This window comes from Mytilus californianus, unplaced genomic scaffold, assembly GCF_021869535.1.
Source record: "Mytilus californianus isolate M0D057914Y unplaced genomic scaffold, xbMytCali1.0.p SCAF_24, whole genome shotgun sequence".
Taxonomy (NCBI): domain Eukaryota; kingdom Metazoa; phylum Mollusca; class Bivalvia; order Mytilida; family Mytilidae; genus Mytilus; species Mytilus californianus.
Window position 1 is genome coordinate 2,339,038 of NW_026262673.1, and position 23,633 is coordinate 2,362,670.

The 23,633-nt window shown below is 31.1% G+C and overlaps 2 protein-coding genes across 2 annotated transcripts in view; one reads left to right on the top strand and one right to left on the bottom strand.

Annotated features, from left to right (window-relative positions):
• Positions 1-23,633, bottom strand: part of LOC127732405 (uncharacterized) — a 36,120-nt gene that overhangs the window by 6,066 nt on the left and 6,421 nt on the right. The window contains exon 2 of the mRNA XM_052241448.1: positions 19,465-19,529. The gene's annotated coding sequence lies outside the window, so the exon portion shown is untranslated. The remainder of the gene's footprint in view (positions 1-19,464; positions 19,530-23,633) is intronic.
• LOC127732362 (uncharacterized) lies at positions 976-7,883 on the top strand. The gene is made up of 5 exons (XM_052241396.1): positions 976-2,770; positions 3,377-3,678; positions 3,804-4,062; positions 5,943-6,152; positions 7,074-7,883. The coding sequence occupies exons 1-5, from the start codon at positions 2,533-2,535 to the stop codon at positions 7,199-7,201; spliced, it is 1,137 nt and encodes a 378-aa protein (XP_052097356.1). The 5' UTR covers positions 976-2,532; the 3' UTR covers positions 7,202-7,883.

Here is a 23,633-nt window from a genome sequence, read left to right on the forward strand (position 1 = left end):
TAAAATGCTTTTTGGGTAAATGTATTCATAATATTATTTTAAAATGTTGTTAAAATATTAGTAACAAAATGTTTTATAAATTCATTTTCTCAATATTAAATGGGTAACGTTTTAAAAATGTTTTCATCAAATATTATGAAGAAATGTTGTTAAAATATCTAAAAGGCATGTTATTAAAACATTTCATGAAACATTTTAAGAAAATGTTTTAAAAACATCGCATCAATATTGTTAAGAATGTTTTACTCATATGCTTTTAAAATGTTTTTCGGAGGTAGAACGTACATATCTTCTGAACATTTATAAAACATTCAAACAAAATATCTTAAAAAATGTCATTGAAAACATTTTCATGAATATTCTTACATCATTGTAAAAACATTTTCAAAAAATGTTTTAAATAAATGTTTTTAAAATACAAGAAAAAATATCTACATAACATCACGAAAATATTTTTTCGACAACGTTTTGAGACGACATTTATACAACCTTATAAAAATGTTTTGAAAATGTGTTGTGCTACCTGGGAAGTTACGGTGCGACATGTTTACGCCGGACAGACAGACGGACAGATGACATTTGTATACCATAATACGTCCCGTCAAAATTTTGACGGGCGTATAAAAAATGTACAAAAATGTAGATGCTTAAATTATGCAAGCACTTATATATAATAATGTTCATTAATTTCCCTGTTTGAAATAAAACACCAAAGATTATACTGTCTGTAATACTTTTCTTAAATGGGACCCCAATGTTTTGTCATTGGGGCTAAATATAATAAATTGAATGAATAGTTGGTCTATGTCACATCACAGATGTCCAAAGGCCAGCTGCCATATTTTCTGGGACATGAAATATGTAACCATATTAAATTAGTGACAGCAAGAGAGTTAAAATGCTATGGGGAATGTCAAAGAGACAACAACCCGACCAAAGAGCAGAAAACAACACAGGCCACCAATGGGTCTACAATACAGGAAGAAAATCCTGCACCCTAATGCATGCTTCAGCTGGCCCCTAAACAAAAATATGAACTAGTTCAGTGATAATTGATGTCATACTTAACTCTGAAATGTATTAACATGATTAAAGAAACTTAAATTAAATCATACAAGACTAACAATGGCCAGAGGCTCCTGACTTGGAACAGGCGCAAAAATGTGACAGGTTAAACGTGTTTTTTTTAAGTTCTCAAGTTGCAACCCTCCTCCTAGGCTATACATTGTACCTCTAGCCAATGTAGAAAAAACAAACACACTGCAATATGCACAGTAAGACACAGTTTAAAAGAAGTGACATTCTTATAGGTGACTTTTAAATATGGAAAATCTGCTTTATGATATGAGCACTCCCCAAATGAACCCAGTCCCAGGTCAACCCAGGTAGTTATGAAGCTTTTGATAAAATCGAGATTGGAATCTCGTGTATGTATGTTGTATTCACTATTATCATGTATAGTGTATTTCTGTGAAAGATATTACAATGTTCAATATTCCTTACTTGAATTTTTGCAAATATTCACGGGTTTATTTTTCTTTCAATGCACTCTATTCACGAGCCAAGTTTACAGGTTTACAAATATTTTGACAAATACCTTCGAACAATTTCTTACTTCTGGTCATATACAATATTCGGAACTGTAGCGGTGAAATATTTCCGGGTATAAATATGATTTAAAAAAATCGTGTACATTGAGGTAAAGATTATTTGCTCGTGGACAGAGACAGCAAGTAATATAAAAAAAAAATCTGTTGAACAATAGAATTTCAATCGTTTGAATGTCTGAAAGTAATAAATAATCTGTAAAGTATTAAATACATTTTAGTTAAAAGAAAGTTATCTCACCATTTCAAATCTTTCGTTGTCATTTTGTTTATGTAAGTATAGTTCAGGGACTTCCTCTGCCTTTTCTTCTTTATCGTGTTTATTCTGCATGGTCTCTAGAGCCATAAAAACATCAGCATCAAGACTGAGGGTTAAATTAGCATCATCACCTTTGTTCTGATCATATTCCAGACGAAATTCGAGATTTTCCACTGCAGCATTTTCCTCAAATGACAAATTTGAAACATCGTCTTTCCTATAAGGCCCCCTTTTTCTTCTTTTCTTGATTTCGTTAGATGCCATGTTTGTTTAAATAATTACATAAATGATACTGTTAGGACAGTCAGACACAGCATGATGCATCGACTTCTTCGCCTGTTTTTACCAAGGTACCAGAGAGTTTATTTTAAGAAATACTCGTATTTTGAAAGACGTTTATCCCTATGTAAATATGGAAAATCTTGTTTTGAAATGTATTCGATTTCTTAAATTTATCATGTTTGAAATTTTTCATGTAATTATCAGTCAGCAATTTATAATTTACACCATATAAAATTATAAAAATAATAATCTCAGATGCTGTACCCTCAATGGACCTCACACGTCTGAAGAGGTCGCTTGTTATCTGATATCCCACGCCATTAAAATTTTGCTTTGGACGCTGCATTTATCGTTTGAGAAGAAATTTAAAGTTATATTTTGAAGATGTACGCGTGTGTATTTTTTGAAGAGGATAGTAGTTTGAGCGTTGTTTGGAGGGAAGATCAGGATTTAAGCCTGATTGAAGATTTTAAAGAACACCATAAAGTGGAAATGAAATTGTTACTGAGATATGGAACCCCCAAAATATTATACCACGGAACCATTGTGAAAGTTAGCGAGGGTAAGTTTAATATCATAAATGTTTTATTATTGGAAATACCGAAGTCGAGTTGGAAACCATGTATTGTCCGCTGACGGTTATGAGTTAGAGGGATCCTAATAGTTTTTAAAGTTGGTTTCAGAATTGTCAGATCTCGCGTAATTCTTCAATTGCACAGTATTGCGCAATAGATTTGTAAGATCTTTGACCATGTGCATTTATTTCGTGTCAGAAGCTATATTATGTCAAAAATTTGATCACAATCCAAATTCAGACAGTATCAAGCTTGAATATTGTGTCCAAATTTGCCCTAACTGTTCAGGGTTCGACCTCTGCGGTCGTATCAGGCTGCGCTCAGCGAAGCATTTTATTATTTTATTTTTTTGGTTTTTAATATGCATTGATAATCATGGGTAGGGGGTTGAGCTGAGGAGAGAAATGTTATGTAAGGGACTTTGCAATTATTATTGAAATATGGAGATGTGAAATATACTTCAATGAGACAGCAACCGTTCAACACAAAAACCAACAAAATAAGTGACATCTTAAGGACATTATATATTGGATTTTTAACAGTAGACAGGTGTTTATACAATTAACATGTCAAATTGTAAATACTTGTAAAAACACAAAATATAAACTAATTAGTAGCACTAAGTGAACAAAATTAACTTATTTTACATTCAGATAAAGCATATTTGGACACATTTGCTAATAAAGCCTACACTGCCATTATAAAAGGCAAATTGCCAGTTCAAGGAGACAATCAGAGCCCACCAGAAGAACTTTTCACTTTCGAGTCGGGTAACAATGTCAAAGGAAAGAGGAAAAGAACAAAAACCGACAAAGTAGTACAAAGTGAAAAACAGGACGAGGAATTTATTCCCAAGAATAAGAAAAAGAATAAGGTAGAAAAAGAAAAACAGGATGAAGAATTAAGTCAAAAGAAAAAGAAAAGGGATAAGGTAGAAAAAGAAAAAAAAAGACAAGGACCAGACAAAAAAGAAAATAACATTCTCTGAAAAAACAACAAAGAAAAAAAAGTGAAACGGCCACGCTGCAGCAAGTTGGGCAGCTAATACTGAATGAAGCTGGTTCTGACTTGCTGCATCAGTTTTCTGTGGATGACAGCAACAGTAACCAAGAAGCAGAGAAAGAACCAACACAAGTGCCAGACGTACCAACAGCATTATCAAGTGACGTCGTGGGTCATAACAATGTGGATGTTCAACCAAACATCATGCTGCCTGTCCCTGTTGATATAACATCAACATGGAAAGTATGCACAAATGCCATGGACGCTGTTTGTGATGAGATTCCAACACATGTAGCATCTTCTGATGCAACTGTTACAAACACATGTGTAATCCAAGGTAATTAATCTTAATGATTTAATAAATTTAAAATTCTTAAATTTAAAATTTAATATAAAAACAATTTATTTTTTCATGTTTAAAAAAAATCAGTCCTTGCTCTTACACTTTAATGCCAAGTGCTTAGCGGAGAAACAGCAAATACCAACTTTTAAAGTCTTTGGTTTGAACTAGCTGGTATTTGAACTCAAGCACTCCCCCACTCGACACCACCAAAACAGTTAAAACATAAATTTGGAGAAAAAACAACATAACAACTGTAACACAGAAGAAAAGTAGTGACAGGCAACAGGTATGTCTTTTACTTAAAATCCTCTTTTAAGAATACATTTTGCACTTAGATAATTTAAGTGGACAATTATTTTTTTTCAAGTATAAGTCTCACATTTTTTACCCATGGTTTTGTAATGATGCTTGTGGCATAATATCAAATTTTGGTAATGCTTTAAATAGATTTACTTTGAATTTTTCAATCGGACAAAGAATGTTTGAGATTATTTAATGGTACAATTGTGTTGGTCAAGCACTCACTTCATTTTCACGTGCAAAACATCTTAGCTTAGATATTGATAGTTTTAGATGAATGGAATGAAATATATGCATGGACAACAAATAGGAAGGGGTTAAAATCTTTCAGTAGATTGACCATTAATATAACATATTACAATATTAAATGCACAATATATAAATAAAGAAGATGTGGTATTATTGCCAATGTCTCTATAGACAGACATTATCAGCCAGTGACTTAAGGATTTAGTTAAACCATACTGTATAGTAAGCTATAAAAGGGACCAACATGATAAAAGTTAAAAAATAATCATGTAAACAAGAAAAAAAAACAAAAAACCTGATTTTTGCATAGAAAAATATGAAAGACAGAAAATCAATATATATATAATATATATATACAAGTCCAAATTGATAACACTGTTCAAAACTATGATTGCGTAGAATAAAAACCACAATTTTTATACGTGTGTGGTTTTTATCAAACGCACTCATAGGTTTGAAAATTGTTTTCAATTTCGACTTGTACAAATGTATTTATATACATGTATTTAAATTTGCTGCTGGTATATATCAAACAAAAATTATTATGTGTATGGTCATTATTAATTATGTATATTTTATGTTTCACTCAGAGTATACGCTCTTCAAGTCCTTACAATATACAATAGAAATAACAATTCTAATTTACTGTTTCCAGATGGATATTTCTGACAATCACCAGTCAACTGCATCAGAAACAGTGTTACAGAGATCTGAAAAATTATCTGAAAATGTAATCAAAGATGGGAAAATGGTATGTCTTAATTTACCAAAGTTCCTTTTTTCTTCACTTTTCTGCCTGTGAAAGATCTTTCAATTGGAAAAACACTTTTGTTGAGCTATCTCTTATTGATAATTTCAAAATTATGCAGAAATGAAGATTTCATGAGTTTATTTGGTATATGTTTGCCATAAAAGTTTCTAGGAAATGCTTACATTAGGCTTTTGTTACTTTTAAGTTTTAATAATTAAAATAATCTCCTCAAGTTACTTTTATAATGAGAATAATTATATGTTTATAGGATATTTAAGATGTTTCTATTGAATAGCCTGCATATATCACTTTTCATCATATACTTAGCATGAATATGACAGTTTTTACTCAAGTGTAACGAGCGGAAATAAACTAGCCATAAATTCACACCAGACTGAAAATCAATATCAGCCCTATGTGGCTTCATATGGTCTAGTTGATATGGGGTGTGTTATAAAATCAGTATGGGCCGCTATGGAACAGGCCATGTATTAATCTGTTCCCTAATCTTACTATAGTCATAAGGTTGACAAAACATAAATATACCTCTTATTTTGACAGGTAAAATAACTAGAATCCCATGACATACTGGTTGATAAACTCAGAAAGGCCATATCCGCAGCCAAAAAGTCTCAAAAGGTGGGATACACACTGTGTTACAAGCTGTTATCCAGCATGTTTTCTGTACCAGAGATGGCAAACTCCAGGGGACAGGGTATAGGTACAAAGAAGGAGGGTGACTTCAGACAGCCATTAAAAAGGGAAACAGTGAATACACTGAAAGGTATGACTCGAAATAATTAGTATTGCTTTCAACTAAAAGATTCTAAATTTTTGGTTTTGTCTATTATCTGAAGATGATAAATTGCACTGTTGATGTATTCATTGTATTGATTGATTGATTGTTGGTTGCTTAACGTCAAGTGGCAAATATTTCATGCATATTCAGGACGAGAACAAGTTAACAATAAATACAATAGGTAGGTTCTGTAATAGATTAAGGGATTAAGGTCGGAGAAATTTAGACTGCCACGGGAAATGAGGGTATATTGGATAGAGACAGAAATTTAGCCTTGCAACAGGTCACCTACGGACCCCTCAAAGAGTTGTTGCAAGGGTTCTTAACGTTCAAAGAGCGTGGCACTCTCTTTACACGAGGCATCGGATTTAACGTCCCCATTCTGACCGGACGTGGCTGCAAATTTGTACATCCCGCACAGCCAAACGGACGCCCCACTTTAGCACGGGTTTTACTGCCGGTCGGAGGAAGACCAATGCTGACCATACTTCTATTCCTCAGTCACCCTTGGGGGGTGTATTCATTGTATATAGTGAATTTTAAAATCCTTTTTAGCAATGGGTATTTGACAATTTTAATGAGATAAGACAACAGCGTTTTGTGTCAGAGATCTGGTTTAATTTACAAAAAGCTTGGTGGCAAAATCCATTAAACATTCACATACATGTTCAGTTTATTTATCTCACAAGGTGTTAACATGATTTTTTTTCTTTAAATTTTTAAATGCAATTTGATGCTTTAATTGCATGATTTGCCAAGGACTTAGCTAAATGTAATCAAGCTGATAATCAATGCCAAAAAGCAATTTTATGAATAAGATGTCATAACTCTTTTGCTCAGAAATTCTTTACTGATACTTGGGTTTGAATAAAACAAAGACAAAGTAATAATATTTATTATTTGCAGATTATGTGATTGTTTGGTGCAAGAAAAACAGCTATACTACACCAACAGAACAACTACTTAACGATACCATTACAGAAATGATAAGCTATGCCAGAAAACAGATTAAAACACCCAGCAAAAAACTTTAGAGATAAATAATTTAGACAAAAAGAGACATTTCATCTGAAATATGTCCAAAAATGTTGGAAAAACTCAAATTTAATAATTCTTTTAATGTATGACATTTGTTATTAAAATTTGTTGTTTATATTTGTATGTACTTATGTTTGGATTTTTGATTCATGATAAAATCTTATATTTACGACCAATGTATACTAATCCCTTTTGTTAAAGAAAAACTGGCAATGATCTGTACAATTTGTATATTATCATAATTTAATTTGTCTTCATTCAAATCTCATTATTTATTTTTGAAAATCAGCTCGCATTATTGAAAAAAAAAGGGACTGTTTTTGTGAATCAGGTTTTTTTCTTTCATATTCAAGGCATAACTTTTTTCCAGGCGTAATTTTTTTTATTCCAGGCGTATTTTTTTTTCCTGGCGTCAGTTTTATTCCAGGCGTCATATTAAGTCTTTTCCAGGAGTAATATTTGTAGGCGTAATTTCTAGAAGCATTTTACGGGCGTAACTAATTTGCATATTTCGCCTCATATTCCGTCCAACTGACGCCCGGATTACTGCTCATTTACGCCTGGAAAGCAATATTACTTCTAATATATTTTACGCTTGTAATTTTCATAAAATGACGTCTCATTTACGCCTAAATGACGGGTGTAAAATTTCATACAGGCTGCAATTGACATTCCATTATTTCTGATAAAAAAAGAAATATTTGCATTTAAAAGCAACACGAACAAAAATTTAGTATCTTTTCCCTGAAGTTCAGCATAAATTTTGAAAAACAACCAATCTTGATGTACAAAAAGTACTGAAATCAAATGGCGATTCATATTTTCTATAAAAATAAAGAAATGATAGCATTCATATTCAACACAAAGAAAAGTTTAAGTATTTTTTTCCGTACATTATTCACATGTTATACAAAATTACTTATCTAAAGGCATTTATAATGACTGATTTCAATTGACGTTCCATTATTTCTGATAAAAAGAAGCATTTTTTATTTAAATCAAAAAAAGAAAGAAATATAATTTTAAACAAAGCAAAAAACAATTTAGAAATTTTCTCTGATATACTTTTAATTTTATGAAAAGCAACTAATCCTAAACTAAGAGTACAAAAATCCAATGGCGGTCAATAATTTCCATTAAGATAAAGAAATAATTGCATTCTTATTCAACAAAAACAAAAGTTTATGCATACAGATGGGTGCGGTCCTAACCTGTACAAAAGTTAACTTGAGCAGACTTGTTGAGTGCTTTTCAAGTTAACTTGGGAAATTTTAAGCAGACAAGCAAGTTAACTTTGTCGTTGGTAGACCAGACCTACGGTCTGCTTTTTTAGGACTGCTGCAGACCTATTGACAGGTCTGCTCCAGACCAGACATGTGGACAAGTCTGCTTTTGACCATTCCTGAGTACAGGTCTGCCCCAGACCAGACCTGTGGACAGGTCTGCTCCAGACCAGACCTGTGGACAGGTCTGCTCCTGACCAGACCTGTGGACAAGTCTGCTATTGACCAGACCTGGGAACAGGTCTGCTTATGACAGATTATCGTGTTTAAGACTTTTAATATCAGACCTGAGCTTTTAATATGTAAACAATAATCGCATTGTTCTTTTTTCCCAGTATTGCAAATGTCTTTACTCGTTAGACTCTATCGATATTATACACATCAACCAAAAATCCTTTTTTCATTTCATATTCTCATATACATTAAACAATTGCAATTAAATTACACACTTTTGTTCACATACAGCTATCATTAAAGAAAGGAAAGTTTTTATGTAATTAGAAGGCGGATAAAAAGGTTATCCAACGCATCGGAACAATATTATTATGTCATGGGATATCAACATCATTGTCGACGTTGCTTCGTTCCCCATTTTTTACAGTCTCTTCCTAAATTTAACTTTATGCATTACATGGATATTTCATCGTAATTCACCTTGTTTGCCTTGGATTTACGATTCTGTTTTCGAGAAAATATTCTAACGAAAATTGTACAGTGTCCGGATACATAAGGTGTTGAATAATTATGAACCAGCTCGTCAATTTCGTCAGATTTGTCTTTACCGATTAAAAATGATGATATGGGACTTCCAAAAAATAAACTCGTTGTGCACATGAATGAAATAGTTGCCACTTGAGGTTTATCTACAAACAAAATCAATAAACCGACATAATGTACTAACAGTTTACTATTCCCAGAAGAGAACTTCTTATACTTTCATTATAAAGTAAAAATGAAATCAGACATGTCAGTGTTGGATGATGCTGTCAAATAGTTTTGTTTATACACACCATCCTGAACTACTAACTTTAGTGATGGTCTAATATTATAAATACAGAGATGAAATGCTGATAATCTAAATTGATGCGGAAAAGATATTGCATTCATTGTTTTCCAATATTGCTTTCATTTGTATTATAATACAATACATCCTGACATAAAAAAAACTTCGGATTAAATATAATGCAGCCATATAGATTTGCATACTAAAGTGCAAATATGGTCAGTTTTAGTTGATACGGTCAAATGATTTGCTATACCAGTCAGCCTGAGTTATCAAAAGAACTGAAATTTTGTTACATATCAATATATTGAACAACAGGAGGACATGCTGGCACTCTAAATTTATGCAGACAAAATTTTGTATTCATTGTGTTTCAATGTTACTGTCATTTGTATCATACATTTAATCCTGACATAAAAATATTACTGAATTATTATGCGCCTATAAAGATTTACATAATAAAGTGCAAATATGGTCAGTTTTGGTTGATACGGTCTAATAATTTTGCTATACAAGTCAGCATGTCAGCATGGGGTATCAAAACTACTGAAATCTAGTTACATATCAATATATCATGTATATTGAACAAAAGGAGGACATGCTGGCACTCTAAATTTCTGCGGACAAAATTTTGTAGTCAATGTGTTCCAATATTGCTATCATTTGTATAATACATTCTATCCTGACATAAAAATATTGCTGATTTACTATTTGGCTATATAGATTTACATAATAAAGTGCAAATATGATCAGTTTTGATTGATACGGTTTATTAATTTTGCTATACAAGTCAGTCTGAGGTATCCAAACTAATGAATTATTATGCAGCTATATAGATTTACATAATAATGTGCAAATATGGTCAGTTTAGGTTGACGTGGTCAAATATTTTTGCTATACGAGTCAGACTGGGGTATCAAAACTACTGAAATTTAGTTATGTATCAATATATCATGTATATTGAACAAAAGGAAGACATGCTGGCACTCTTAATTTATGCAGACAAAAATTTGTAGTTGTTGTGTTCCAATATTGCTGTCATTGGTATTATACATTAAATCCTGACATAAAATTGTTGCTGATTTACTATGCTGCTATATAGATTTACAGAATAAAGTGCAAATATGGTCAGTTTTGGTTGATGCGGTCAAACAATTTTGTTATAGGAGTCAGCCTGGGGTATCAAAACTACTGAAATTTTGTTACGTATCAATATATTGAACAAAAGGAAGACATGCTGGCACTCTAAATTTATGCGGACAAAAATTTGTAGTTGTTGTGTTCCAATATTGCTGTCATTGGTATTATACATTAAATCCTGACATAAAAATAGTTGCTGATCTACTATGCAACTATATAGATTTACAAAATAAAGTGCAAATATGGTCAGTTTTGATTGATACATTTTAATAATTTTGCTACACAAGTCAGTCTGAGGTATCCAAACTACTGAAATTTTTTTACATATTAATATATTGAATAAGAGGAGGACACGCTGTCACTATAAATTTACGCGGACAAAATTTTGTAGTTATTGTGTTGCAATATTGCTGTCATTTGTATAAAACATTCATTCTTGACATAAAAATAGTTGCTGATTCACTATGCGGCTATATAGATTTACAAAATAAAGTGCAAATATGGTCAGTTTAGGTTGACGTGGTCAAATATTTTTGCTATACGAGTCAGACTGGGGTATCAAAACTACTAAAATTTAGTTATGTATCAATATATCATGTATATTGAACAAAAGGAGGACATGCTGGCACTCTAAATTTATGCATACAAAAATTTGTAGTTGTTGTGTTTTAATATAATGCTGTCATTTGTATTATACATTAAATCCTGACATAAAAATAGTTGCTGATTTACTATGCTGCTACATAGATTTACAAAATAAAGTGCAAATATGGTCAGTTTTGGTTGATGCGGTAAAATAATTTTGTTATAGGAGTCAGCCTGGGGCATCAAAACTACTGAAATTTTGTTACGTATCAATATATTGAACAAAAAGGAGGACATGCTGGCACTCTAAAATTATGCGGACAAAAATTCGTAGTTGTTGTGTTCCAATATTGCTGTCATTGGTATTATACATTAAATCCTGACATAAAAATAGTTGCTGATTTACTATGCAGCTATATAGATTTACAAAAACAAAGTGCAAATATGGTCAGTTTTGGTTGATGCGGTCAAATAATTTTGTTATAGGAGTCAGCCTGGGGTATCAAAACTACTAAAATTTTGTTACGTATCAATATATTGAACAAAAGGAGGACATGCTGGCATTCTAAAGTTATGCGGACAAAAATTTGGTGTTGTTGTGTTCCAATATTGCTGTCATTGGTATTATACATTAAATCCTGACATATGAATAGTTGCTGATTTACTATGCGGCTATATAGATTTACGAAATAAAGTGCAAATATGGACAGTTTTGGTTGATGCGGTCAAATAATTTTGTTAAAGGAGTCAGCCTGAGGTATCAAAACTACTGAAATTGTGTTACATATCAATATATTGAACAAAAGGAGGACATGCTGGCACTCTAAATTTATCCGGACAAAAATTTGTAGTTGTTGTGTTCCAATATTGCTGTCATTTGTATTATACATTAAATCCTGACATAAAAATAGTTGCTGATTCACTATGCGGCTATATAGATTTACAAAATAAAGTGCAAATATGGTCAGTTTTGGTTGATGCGGTCAAATAATTTTGTTATAGGAGTCAGCCTAGGGTATAAAAACTACTGAAATTTTGTTACGTATCAATATATTGAACAACAGGAGGACATGCTGGCATTCTAAAGTTATGCGGACAAAAATTTGGTGTTGTTGTGTTCCAATATTGCTGTCATTGGTATTATACATTAAATCCTGACATAAAAATAGTTGCTGATTTACTATGCGGCTATATAGATTTGCGAAATAAAGTGCAAATATGGTCAGTTTTGGTTGATGCGGTCAAAAATTTTGTTAAAGGAGTCAGCCTGAGGTATCAAAACTACTGAAATTTTGTTGCGAGACAATATTTTGATTAAAAAGAGGACATGTTGGCAATCTAGATTGATACGGACAAAATTTTGTATTCACATTATGTTTCAATATTGCGGTCATTTGTATTATACAATACATCCTGACATAAAATATTACTGAATTATTATGCAGCTATATAGATTTACATGATAAAGTGCAAATATGGTAAGTTTTCGGTTGATACAGTCAAATAATTTTGCTATACGACTCAGCCTGGGGTATCAAAACTACTGAAATTTTGTTACGTATCAATATATTGAACAAAAGGAGGACATGCTGGCACTCTAAATTTATGCGTGTAAAATTTTGTAGTGATTGTGTTCCAATATTGCTGTTATTTGTATTATACATTCTATCCCGACATAAAAATATTTCTGATTTACTTTGCGGCTACATAGATTTAAATTATAAAGTGCAAATATGGTTAATACGATTTAAAGAATTTGATATGTATTGGAATATTTTTTCAGCTCGTTAGCATTGTAACCATTATCGTTTTTTTAATATATAGAAAGGCAGATCACGGATAAATTTGTATATAAACAAGCAATGTTTCATGCGTACTTTATTTACAAATAGATATAAGAAGATGTGGTATGAGTGCCAATGAGACAACTCTCCATCCAAGTCAAAATTTATAAAAGTAAACCTTTATAGGTCAAAGTACAACACGGAGCTACATGTATTTAATCATGTTTATATCACGCTGAGACTACTATAACACATGTGTTACAGTAGTCTCAGTATCACGGAAGTATTAAATTGACTTTATTTTTTTATGTTTATACCAAGAAACAAAGACATTAAAAAATGTTTAAAAAAATCGATGTAGAGCGGCCCTGGTTACAAGTTAACTTAGTGTTGAGCAGACCAGGCCAAAAGTTCACTTGAGATCAGGTCTGATTCGATCGGAGTTGTCAAAATCAAAGTTAGCTTGTGTTAACTTATGACAGAACTGGTTTCGAAGTTAACTTATATCAATAGCGGACTTGTTTCCAAGTTAACTTTTTCAGCAGACATAAAAACAGTCCTTGGACCAAGTCCGCTTTTCAAGTTAACTAGATTGTGGTCCTAGGACTGGTCAGAGCAGTCCTAAATCCTGTCACAGGTTAACTTTGACCAGTCCAAATGACTGGTTATCAAGTTAACTTGCTGTACAGGTTAGGACTGCACCCATCTGTATTTATCCATCAATTATTCACATGTTATACAAAAGTACTGATCTTAATGCATTTATAATGACTGATTGCAATTGACGTTGCTTATTTTCTGATATAAAAGAAAAAAAAATTGATATTAAAGCAACACGAACAAAAATTTAGTATCTTTTCCCTTAAATTCAGCATATTTTATGAAAAACAACCAATCCTAATGTACAAAAAGTACTGAAATCGAATGGCAGTTTATAATTTCTATCAAAATCAAGAAATTATTGCATTCACATTCAACACAAGCAAAGTTTTAAGCCTTATATATTTAAAATTCTTATAAAAAATCTTATCTTGATGCCTTTGAAATAACCATGATAACTAGTTATAAAAAACATAACATTTTTTTATCAAAAAAAAAAATGGGAATTTTAAACAATGCGAACAACTTTTGAGTATATTTTCTCTGATATTCTTTTAGTTTTATGAAAAACAACCAATTCTGAACTACAAAGAGTATAAGAATCCAATGGCGGTCAATAATTTCAATTACAATAAAGAAATAATAGCATTCTTATTCAACAAAAACAAAGATTAATGCATATTTATCCTTCAATTATTCACATTTTATACAAAATAACTTATCTAAAGGCATTTCTCTAATGACTGATTGCAATTGACATTGCATTATATCTGATATAAAAGAAGAAATATTTGCATTTTTCAGCAACTCGAACAAAAATTTAGTATCTTTTCCCTGAAATTCTGCATATTTTATGAAAAACAACCAATCCTGATGTACAATAGGTACTGAAATCAAATGGTGATTCTATCATAATAAAGAAATTATTGTATATGTATTCAACACAAACAAAAGTTTAAGTATTATTTTCCTTGCATTATTAAAATTCTTATAAAAAAACTTATCTCGAGGCCTTTGAAATAACTAGTAACAAATAACATTGCATTTTTATTATCATAAAAAGAAAAATTGGTAATTTTAAACAATGCGAACAACATTTTTGTATATTTTTTCTGATATTCTTTTAATTTTATGAAAAACAACCAATCCTGAACTATAAAAAGTACAAAATCCAATAGCGGTCAATAATTTCCATTAAAATAAAGAAATGATTGCATTCTTATTCAACAAAAACAAAAGTTTATGCATATTTATCGTTCAATTTTTCACATTTTTTACAAAATTACTTATCTAAAGGCATTTATTATGACTGTTTGCAATTGACGTTAAATTATTTCTGATAAAAAAGAAGAAAAATTTGCATTTTTAAGAAACACGAACAAAAATTTAGTATCTTTTCCCTGAAATACAGCATAATATTTGAAAAAAACCAACTAATCCTGATTTACAAAAAGTACTGAAATCAAATGGCGGTTCAGAATCTCTATTAGAATAGAGAAACTATTGTAAATGTATTCAACACAAACAAAAGTTTATGTATTATATTCTACTTACATTATTAAAATTCTTATAAAAAATCTTATCTTGAGCCCTTTGAAATAACTAGTTACAAATAACATTGCAATATTTTTTATCATAAGAAGAAAATTAGTAATTTTATACATTGCGAACAACATTTTAGTATATTAACTCTGATATTCTTTTAATTTTATGAAAAACAACCAATCCTGAACTACAAAAAGTACAAAAATCCAAAGGCGGTCAATAACTTCCATAACAATAAAGAAATGATTGCATTCTCTATCAAAATAAGAGAATATAAGTAATACAGTATAATGCGTGAACAGTAATTTATATATTTTTTATGTGTTATTGCGACCGAGTTGAATACAAATTAACGAGTAAAGGTGTCTTCGTAGAGGTCCGCGTTTATCGAATGTAAATACTAGGAAGTTCGTTTTAAATAAAATTTTTAATTATATACGTATCCGTCCGATCCGTGCATATAATTACTTTACTGATCGATCGCTGACCGTTGTCACGGCAACTCTCACATAGCTAATTTGACGTATCTGACGGATTCTATGGGTCATCGATCACCAATCAGTCATCGATCAGTCAAACATCCGTCACCGATCATTCACCTATCAGGCTGGGAACTGAATTATTCTGATAAAATGCCAAATGGTATGATATGAATGATATATCATAATTTGGAAATATAAAGACCAGTCGTAACTCAGGTTATCTATTACGTATATGTGCACAATTTAATCGTCCCAAAGGGTGACTTGGGAATTGAGGAATACAAATATGATCGCTTTGGTATTCTTCCGACTGGCAGTAACATACTTACCTAAATAGGGCGTCCGGTTGAATTTGCATGATGTACAAGTAGGCGGCCTGTTGCAATGTAATATTTCTGTTCCTATCCAATAAATCATTATTTTCCAGTGGCAGTTCAATTTCCAAACCTCATCCCAGAAGGCCCCTCATTAGATTTATCTAATGCATTTATTATTAACTTGTTCTCGTCCTGAACATGGATGAAATTTTTGCCACTGAACGTTAAGTAACCAATAATCAATCATCAATCAATCTGTATTTGAGCACTTAAGCACCAGTTTTTTCATGTTTCTCTCAGCAGTAATATTTAGTCCGTTATTCGTTACTCTGTAATACCCATCAGGACACTCACAGTTTGTTATTAAAAAAGATAAATTTACATATATGCTATGAAATATATCTTAAAAAATGCAATAGCATTGTATTATTTTATATATAAGACATTGACCAGTCATTGTTTTGTGGTGAGCATGATATGTTTTGTAACAATTCTTGGTTATCAAATAAATACATATTTGTATCAATTGTGTGAGAGACCGGTTTTGGTTGGTAAATTCCAAGCCTAAAATAAGATTTCAAATGTGCATTCTGTAATATTGGACTAGTATACCAATACAAAATGTTTGTATTCGTATCACAATTAGTAGTATGCAGCTTACATAAAAGTCTTTAGAAATTAACATTACACATAGTTGTAAATATTTACACACCCATCTTTACGGATTGTTAGGAAGTAATAATTTCAAACTATCAATCAAATTATGGTAAAAAAAAAGCATTGCAAAAAATCAACTGTTTATTGTTATTGAAAAAGAAGTGGGATGCCAACAAATGATAATAAAGTTATATGTGATTATCAATTTTGAATAAGTGCACACTCCTTGATATGAACATTAATTAACATGATGTATTTATTGCAGTGAAAGAAGATAGCTCCTTTATTCAGCAAAATCATTGACATGACTAAACGTTGATGTGTTATATTTGTATTATGTAGTATTAAAAGATATATTAAAACTTATATAGATGACGTGACATTGATCTTCGGGTAATGACATATATAGGTATAATACTTCAAATGCTAGTATCTGGTCCAACAGTTGTCTATGATTGATTGATTGGTGATTGATTTACGCCGCATTAGCACAAAAAGGCTATGTCGCGGCGATAGTTGTCTTTGTGAATGTGTGTTAGACACTAATCTGCATATGATTTGCATATTAGGGAATATGTTTAATTGATTGGTCGAGAGGACTTCCGTTAGTGGCTCTTGTTTACTTTTCGATAGACGATGTTGACGGAACTATTTTTTGTTACCAAGGTAAACAAGATAACTCAAACTGTCTCCACGTTAAATATATTTTTGCTCACTTCGTGTTCATCGTTAATTTAAAAAATAAACACAAAAAACATTTTTCATTTGAATAATAATACGATAAATTTGTAGTTTATTAGTATTATATAGTTTCTCAGACAGCAATTTTCATGGAGGACATTTTTTTCCGTTAATCAAAATATATATTCATGCGCCAGGCCAATTCAATGACTCAAATATACAATTGACGCGTGAAAGAGGTTACGAGTGGGGACATTCAATTTTTTATCTCCAAATTTAAAGAATTATAAGGATGAAACGCATTTTTAAAGGAATTTATTGGGTGTTTAAACATGACCAAGTGACTCACAAACCTATCGTAAGAGTCCGAAAGATTTTTTTTATAATTCCTATGAAAAAGCATTTAATGCTTTAATAACTTTAATTATAATATTAATATTTGAGAGAGTTCTTAATATCAGTTGTACGAACAAAAATAGTTAACCGACATTAAATCAGTCAACATAAATATTATACTAAAACTGGATAAACAGGTGTGTTTTTATCGTGTTGGGTTATCCTGATTAAAATAATGAGACATTTAACCACAGAAATTTCATACATCAACACTTTTCTTTGTGGCAAGGCATGACAAAGTATCATATCTCAGATATAAGTCTCCAACATAAGAATAGTGTCTGTAAAATTATGTTAATATCATGTCAAATAAAGGCAACAGTAGTATACCGCTGTTCGAAACTCATAAATCGATAGAGATAAAAACAAATCCGGGTTACAAACTAAAACTGAGGGAAACGCATCAAATATAAAATTACTTAATCGTTAAACATTTATTACCAAAAACAATTTAAAAAGTCTAAAATTGCTTTATAAATTATTTATCAGTTTGGTTGTAATCGTGGAAATTTGTAATCTCATCTTCATTTGAAGAAATCGAACTGTTTGAATATGAAACTATATAATTTGAGAAATGGACTTTAGAACTATTGAGATAATATCGTCCGGAAAGCTGATGTATAAAATTAGTTATGTGCTGGAGTTAATGATATTAAGACCATTGAACGTATAATTCATTTAGTCTTCTCTTTACAAGTCTATTCTATAGTTAATTATAAAAAAAAATAACTCAACAATAAACCTAAGTTTATTGACTAGCTCGCTGTTTGTATCTTCTAAGCTCTTGATTGTATTACAATAAGAAAAATAACGACATTGCATGTATACAAAGTACTATTTTTATCATATCTCAAAACATCAACATCGAAAATACACAAAGCACTGTCTCGTGGCCGATCCGGGAAATCCAAATTTTCTCAATGCCAGGCGATTCGAAGGACATCATTTACAAATTTCATGTCAAAGACATGCACAATTTTACTTACAATTTGTCCTAAAACTACAACTATTAATCAGATTTTGAAGACACAATTTATATAATCGAAATCATAGACACACCGTTTATACTATATATATAAACATATATCGTTATAAAGAGTACATGAAAAATTACCCAGTTGAACATTTTTTTTGCCGATTAAAAATTAGATGTATACCTTCCACGTCTCTACCAACACCTATCGTTAACACCTGAGGTAGCCGCATAGTGGCATCTCCTAACTTTAAAGAATGCAAACAGAGGTAGTGCCCGGATACGATCAATCTTAAAGGCTTTATCATACATTATCTTGCAGCAGTATAACTTACAAGCTTATTAACATTGTTTAAACCACGCTCCACATTAGATCTAAACTAAGGGCGAAACAAGTACATGTCTGTATATCAACAGTTGATTGACTGATTGATAATTGGTTGCTTAGCGTCCAGTGGCAAATAGTTCATGCATGTTCAGGACGAGAACAAATTAACAATAAATAAAATAGGTAGTTCCTATAAGACAGGCCGTCGGGGAAATTTAGACTGCCACTGGAAAATGAGGATATTTTGGATAAGGACAGAAATTTTGTCTAGTAACAGGCCACATATGGCCACATATGAACATTGAAATCGGGATTTAAACCCGTCAATTGGCACACGACCAAAAAATAAGCATATGTATTAAGTTTTATGACAATGTGACAACTTCATGGTAAACTTCATTAAGCGTGCTCTTTAACCTGAAACAACGAGACGGAAGAACAGAAAAGAAAACATTCTATTATTAGAGGATTAAACCTATACATACCTTGAGGAGAATCAGTAAGATGAACATTTCCATCATTTTAGTTCGTTATAAATCCTTTATGCCATCTAAAAAGATAAACATAAATAGATCCAGAGTTAGGATATTACATCATTAACTGTACATTGCATTCCTTAATAACCCAACTTTTTGGTTTATAATATTTTATAATCTTGAGTTACCGTTGGTTAATGTCAAGATGTTTGTATCATTTTATATTCTTGATCAACCGTTGGTAAATGCCAAAATGTTTGTTACATTTTAAAATCTTGAGCTACCCTTGGTCAATGTCAAGATGTTTGCTATATTTTAGAACCTTCAGCTACGTATTACTTTGGTCAATGTCAAGATGTTTGTTTTATTTTATGATCTTCAGCTACCGTTTGTCAATGTCAAGATGTTTGTTATATTTTAAAATCTTGAGTTACCGTTGGTCAATGTCAAGATGTTTGTTACATTTTATATTCTTGATCTTCCGTTGGTCAATGCCAAGATGTGTGTTACATTTTATAATCTTGAGCTACCCTTGGTCAATGTCAAGATGTTTGTTATATTTTAGAACCTTCAGCTACGTATTACTTTGGTCAATGTCAAGATGTTTGTTATATTTTATGATCTTCAGCTACCGTTTGTCAATGTCAAGATGTTTTTTATATTTTAAAATCTTGAGCTACCGTTAGTCAATGTCAAGATGTTTGGTATATTTTATAATCTTGAGCTATTGTTGGTCAATATCAAGATGTTTGTTATATTTTGTATTCTTTAGCGACCGTTGGTCAATGACAAGATGTTTGTTATATTTTATAATATTGAGTAACTGTTGGTCAATGTCAAGATGCTTGTTATATTTTATAATCTTGAGTTACCGTTGTTCAATGTCAAGATGTTTGTTATATTTTATAATATTGAGCTACAGTTGGTCAATGTCAAGATGTTTGTTATATTTTATATTATTGAGCTACCGTTGGTCAATGGCAAGATGTTTGTTCTATTTTATAATCTTGAGTAAATTTTGGTCAATGTCAAGATGCTTGTTATATTGTATAATCTTGAGTTACCGTTGGTCAATGTCAAGATGTTTGTTATATTTTAAAATCTTGAGCTACCGTTAGTAAATGTCAAGATGTTTGTTATATCTTATATTCTTGAGCTACCATTGGTCAATGTCAAGAATATTGCTATATTTTATAATCTTTAGCTACCGTTGGTCAATGACAAGATGTTTGTTATATTTTATAATATTGAGTAACTGTTGGTCAATGTCAAGATGCTTGTTATATTTTATAATCGTGAGTTACCGTTGGTCAATGTCAAGATGATTGTTATATTTTATAATATTGAGCTACAGTTGGTCAATGTCAAGATGTTTGTTATATTTTATGATCTTGAACTACCGTTGGTCAATGTCAAGCTGTTTGTTATATTTTATAATATTGAGCTACGTATAATATTGAGCTACCGTTGGTCAATGTCAAGATGTTTGTTAAATTTTATATTCTTGAGCTACTGTTAGTCAATGTCAAGATATTTGTTATATTTTATAATATTTGAGCTACCGTTGGTCAATGTCAAGACGTTTGTTATATTTTATAATACTGAACTACCGTTGGTCAATGTCAAGATATTTGTTATATTTTATAATATTGAGCTACCGTTGGTCAATGTCAAGACGTTTGTTATATTTTATAATATTGAGCTATCGTTGGTCAATGTTAAGACGTTTGTTATATTTTATATTATTGAGCTATTGTTGGTCAATGCCAAGATATTTGTTATATTTTATAATATTTGAGCTACCGTTGGTCAATGTCAAGACGTTTGTTATATTTTATAATACTGAACTACCGTTGGTCAATGTCAAGATATTTGTTATATTTCATAATATTGAGCTACCGTTGGTCAATGTCAAGACGTTTGTTATATTTTATAATATTGAGCTATCGTTGGTCAATGTTAAGACGTTTGTTATATTTTATATTATTGAGCTATTGTTGGTCAATGCCAAGACGTTTGTTATATTTTATAATATTGAGCTACCGTTCGTTAATGTCAAGATTTTGCTTATATTTTATAATATCGAGCTACCGTTGGTCAATGTCAAGATGTTTGTTATATTTTATAATATTGAGTTACCGTTGGTCAATGTCAAGATGTTTGTTATATTGTATTGCCTTGAAGATATATCTTTGAATTCTTATAATCAATAATGCTAAACAAATGTGTCCACTTCAGTTAATGATTAGAAGAAGAAAAAAGGAGTCATGCTTACACCGGGTTCAGTGTGAAAGATTAATCATAGATGGATGTTTTATATTTATGCAAGAGGAAAAATTCGTTGAATTTATGTATTCTAAAAGATTGTTCGAAATTTGTAGTATTCCCTTTTGAATTAGACCAACTGTAGAGTAGTTTTTCTCGTATATTTGAAAAAAGTAAAATAACAAAAAATACGGAACTGCAAGAGGAGTTAAAAACGGGAAGTCCTTTAAAAAATGGCAAAAACAAGAGCTCAAACACATATAACTAATGGAAAACAACTGTCATATTCCTGACTTGGTACAGGCAATTCCTTCTGTACAAAATAGTGAATTAAACCTGGTTTTCTAGCTAGCTAAACCTCTCACTTGTATGAGAGTCGCATACAATTCCAATATATTGACAACACTGTGTGAACTAAACAAACAGACATAATAGGTAAAAACGTCAAAAATTGGGGTACATCAAACTGACTTAAGTTGATAATTAAATATTTGTTTGAAAAAAAAAACAAAGGAGAAAAATACCGAACCCCAAGGTAAATCTAGAAAGGGCAAGTCCATGAAAACTCAGAAAATGAAACGTTAGACTACGTAAAACCGGTAGTTATAGTGAGCTGAATGTCCAACTTGCATCACAGTTGGTTATAGTTTCAATATTTTGACAAACAGACATAATAAATTACGTGACAATAATCGGATCCAGCAGCCAAAACTCGACTATATGAAAGAATTTTGTAGATGACAGTAAATACAGAATATACGATCAAGTACAAATTAAAACAAAAAATTAATATCTAACATCCTATACACTTCTAGGAATATCATTGGTTAAAATTGATTACGTGGAAACCTGTATTTTTAATATTTGGTTAGTAGGAGAGTTTTATCGTAACACAAGGTTAGTAGTGGTGTAACGTCCTGTAATAAAAACAACACGGCGATGAGGAAAAATTCTGAAACATTTTCCTTTGACAACATATGAAGAAATTGATAAACGGTAAAAAATGAAGGAATAAAAAAGTAAAAGCTAACAATTAGTAAATTTTTAATTAATAAAAAATTCCTAATTCAATCTCGGATACTTTCAATTTTACTCGTTACCTATTTGTATGCATAATTTATCGTTCGTATTTTAATCTCGTCTGATTGCTTGATATCTTGTCACTTCTGGCAAATTTTATATTCCCTTGTCATTCGAATTAGTTTACTAATCGATTCAACACGTTTCGTCAAATAATTTGGATCAACGCAAACAATTACGCAAAAATAACGTCATCGTTTACAGTTGTAACGTATACACAGGGTAAGCGTATCTATTTCAATTTTAGAATAGGTTCTTTACGAGTTTGATACTGGATCAAAAATGTTCTATTTACAAAATAAATTTTATTCATCAATTGATATCAATGAACTAAAATATGTACAACTGCTCTTTGCGTTCTCTAATGTACTATCTAAAACTATAACTATTCTACGTTAAATATATACAACTGGTACAAATGTTGTGGTACAAATGTATACTATTACAAATTTTATATGTAAGGAGGGCTTGAAATGTAGTTGTACATCCCGCACAGTCAAACCGACGACTCCCTTCGGCTACGGTTTTACTGCTGGTAGGGAGAAGACCAAGAGTGACCATATTTCTATTCACCAGTCACCTATGGGGGTTAATAATAATAATCTAAGTAATTTAAATACCGCACCACGTCTTCCATTGTACAGTTATTTCACATGTTTTCCTTTCTACTTAAACGTTGTTAAATTCTAGTAAAGTTAATTTGATATTGGACATTTAAAAAAAAAAAACATTTGTAAACAGATATCAGTCATTTTCCTTGTTTAATTTTTTTTTTAAATCTTCATTTCTATTGATTTTGATATTTCTTTCTCTTGCAATATTGTGTCAAAATA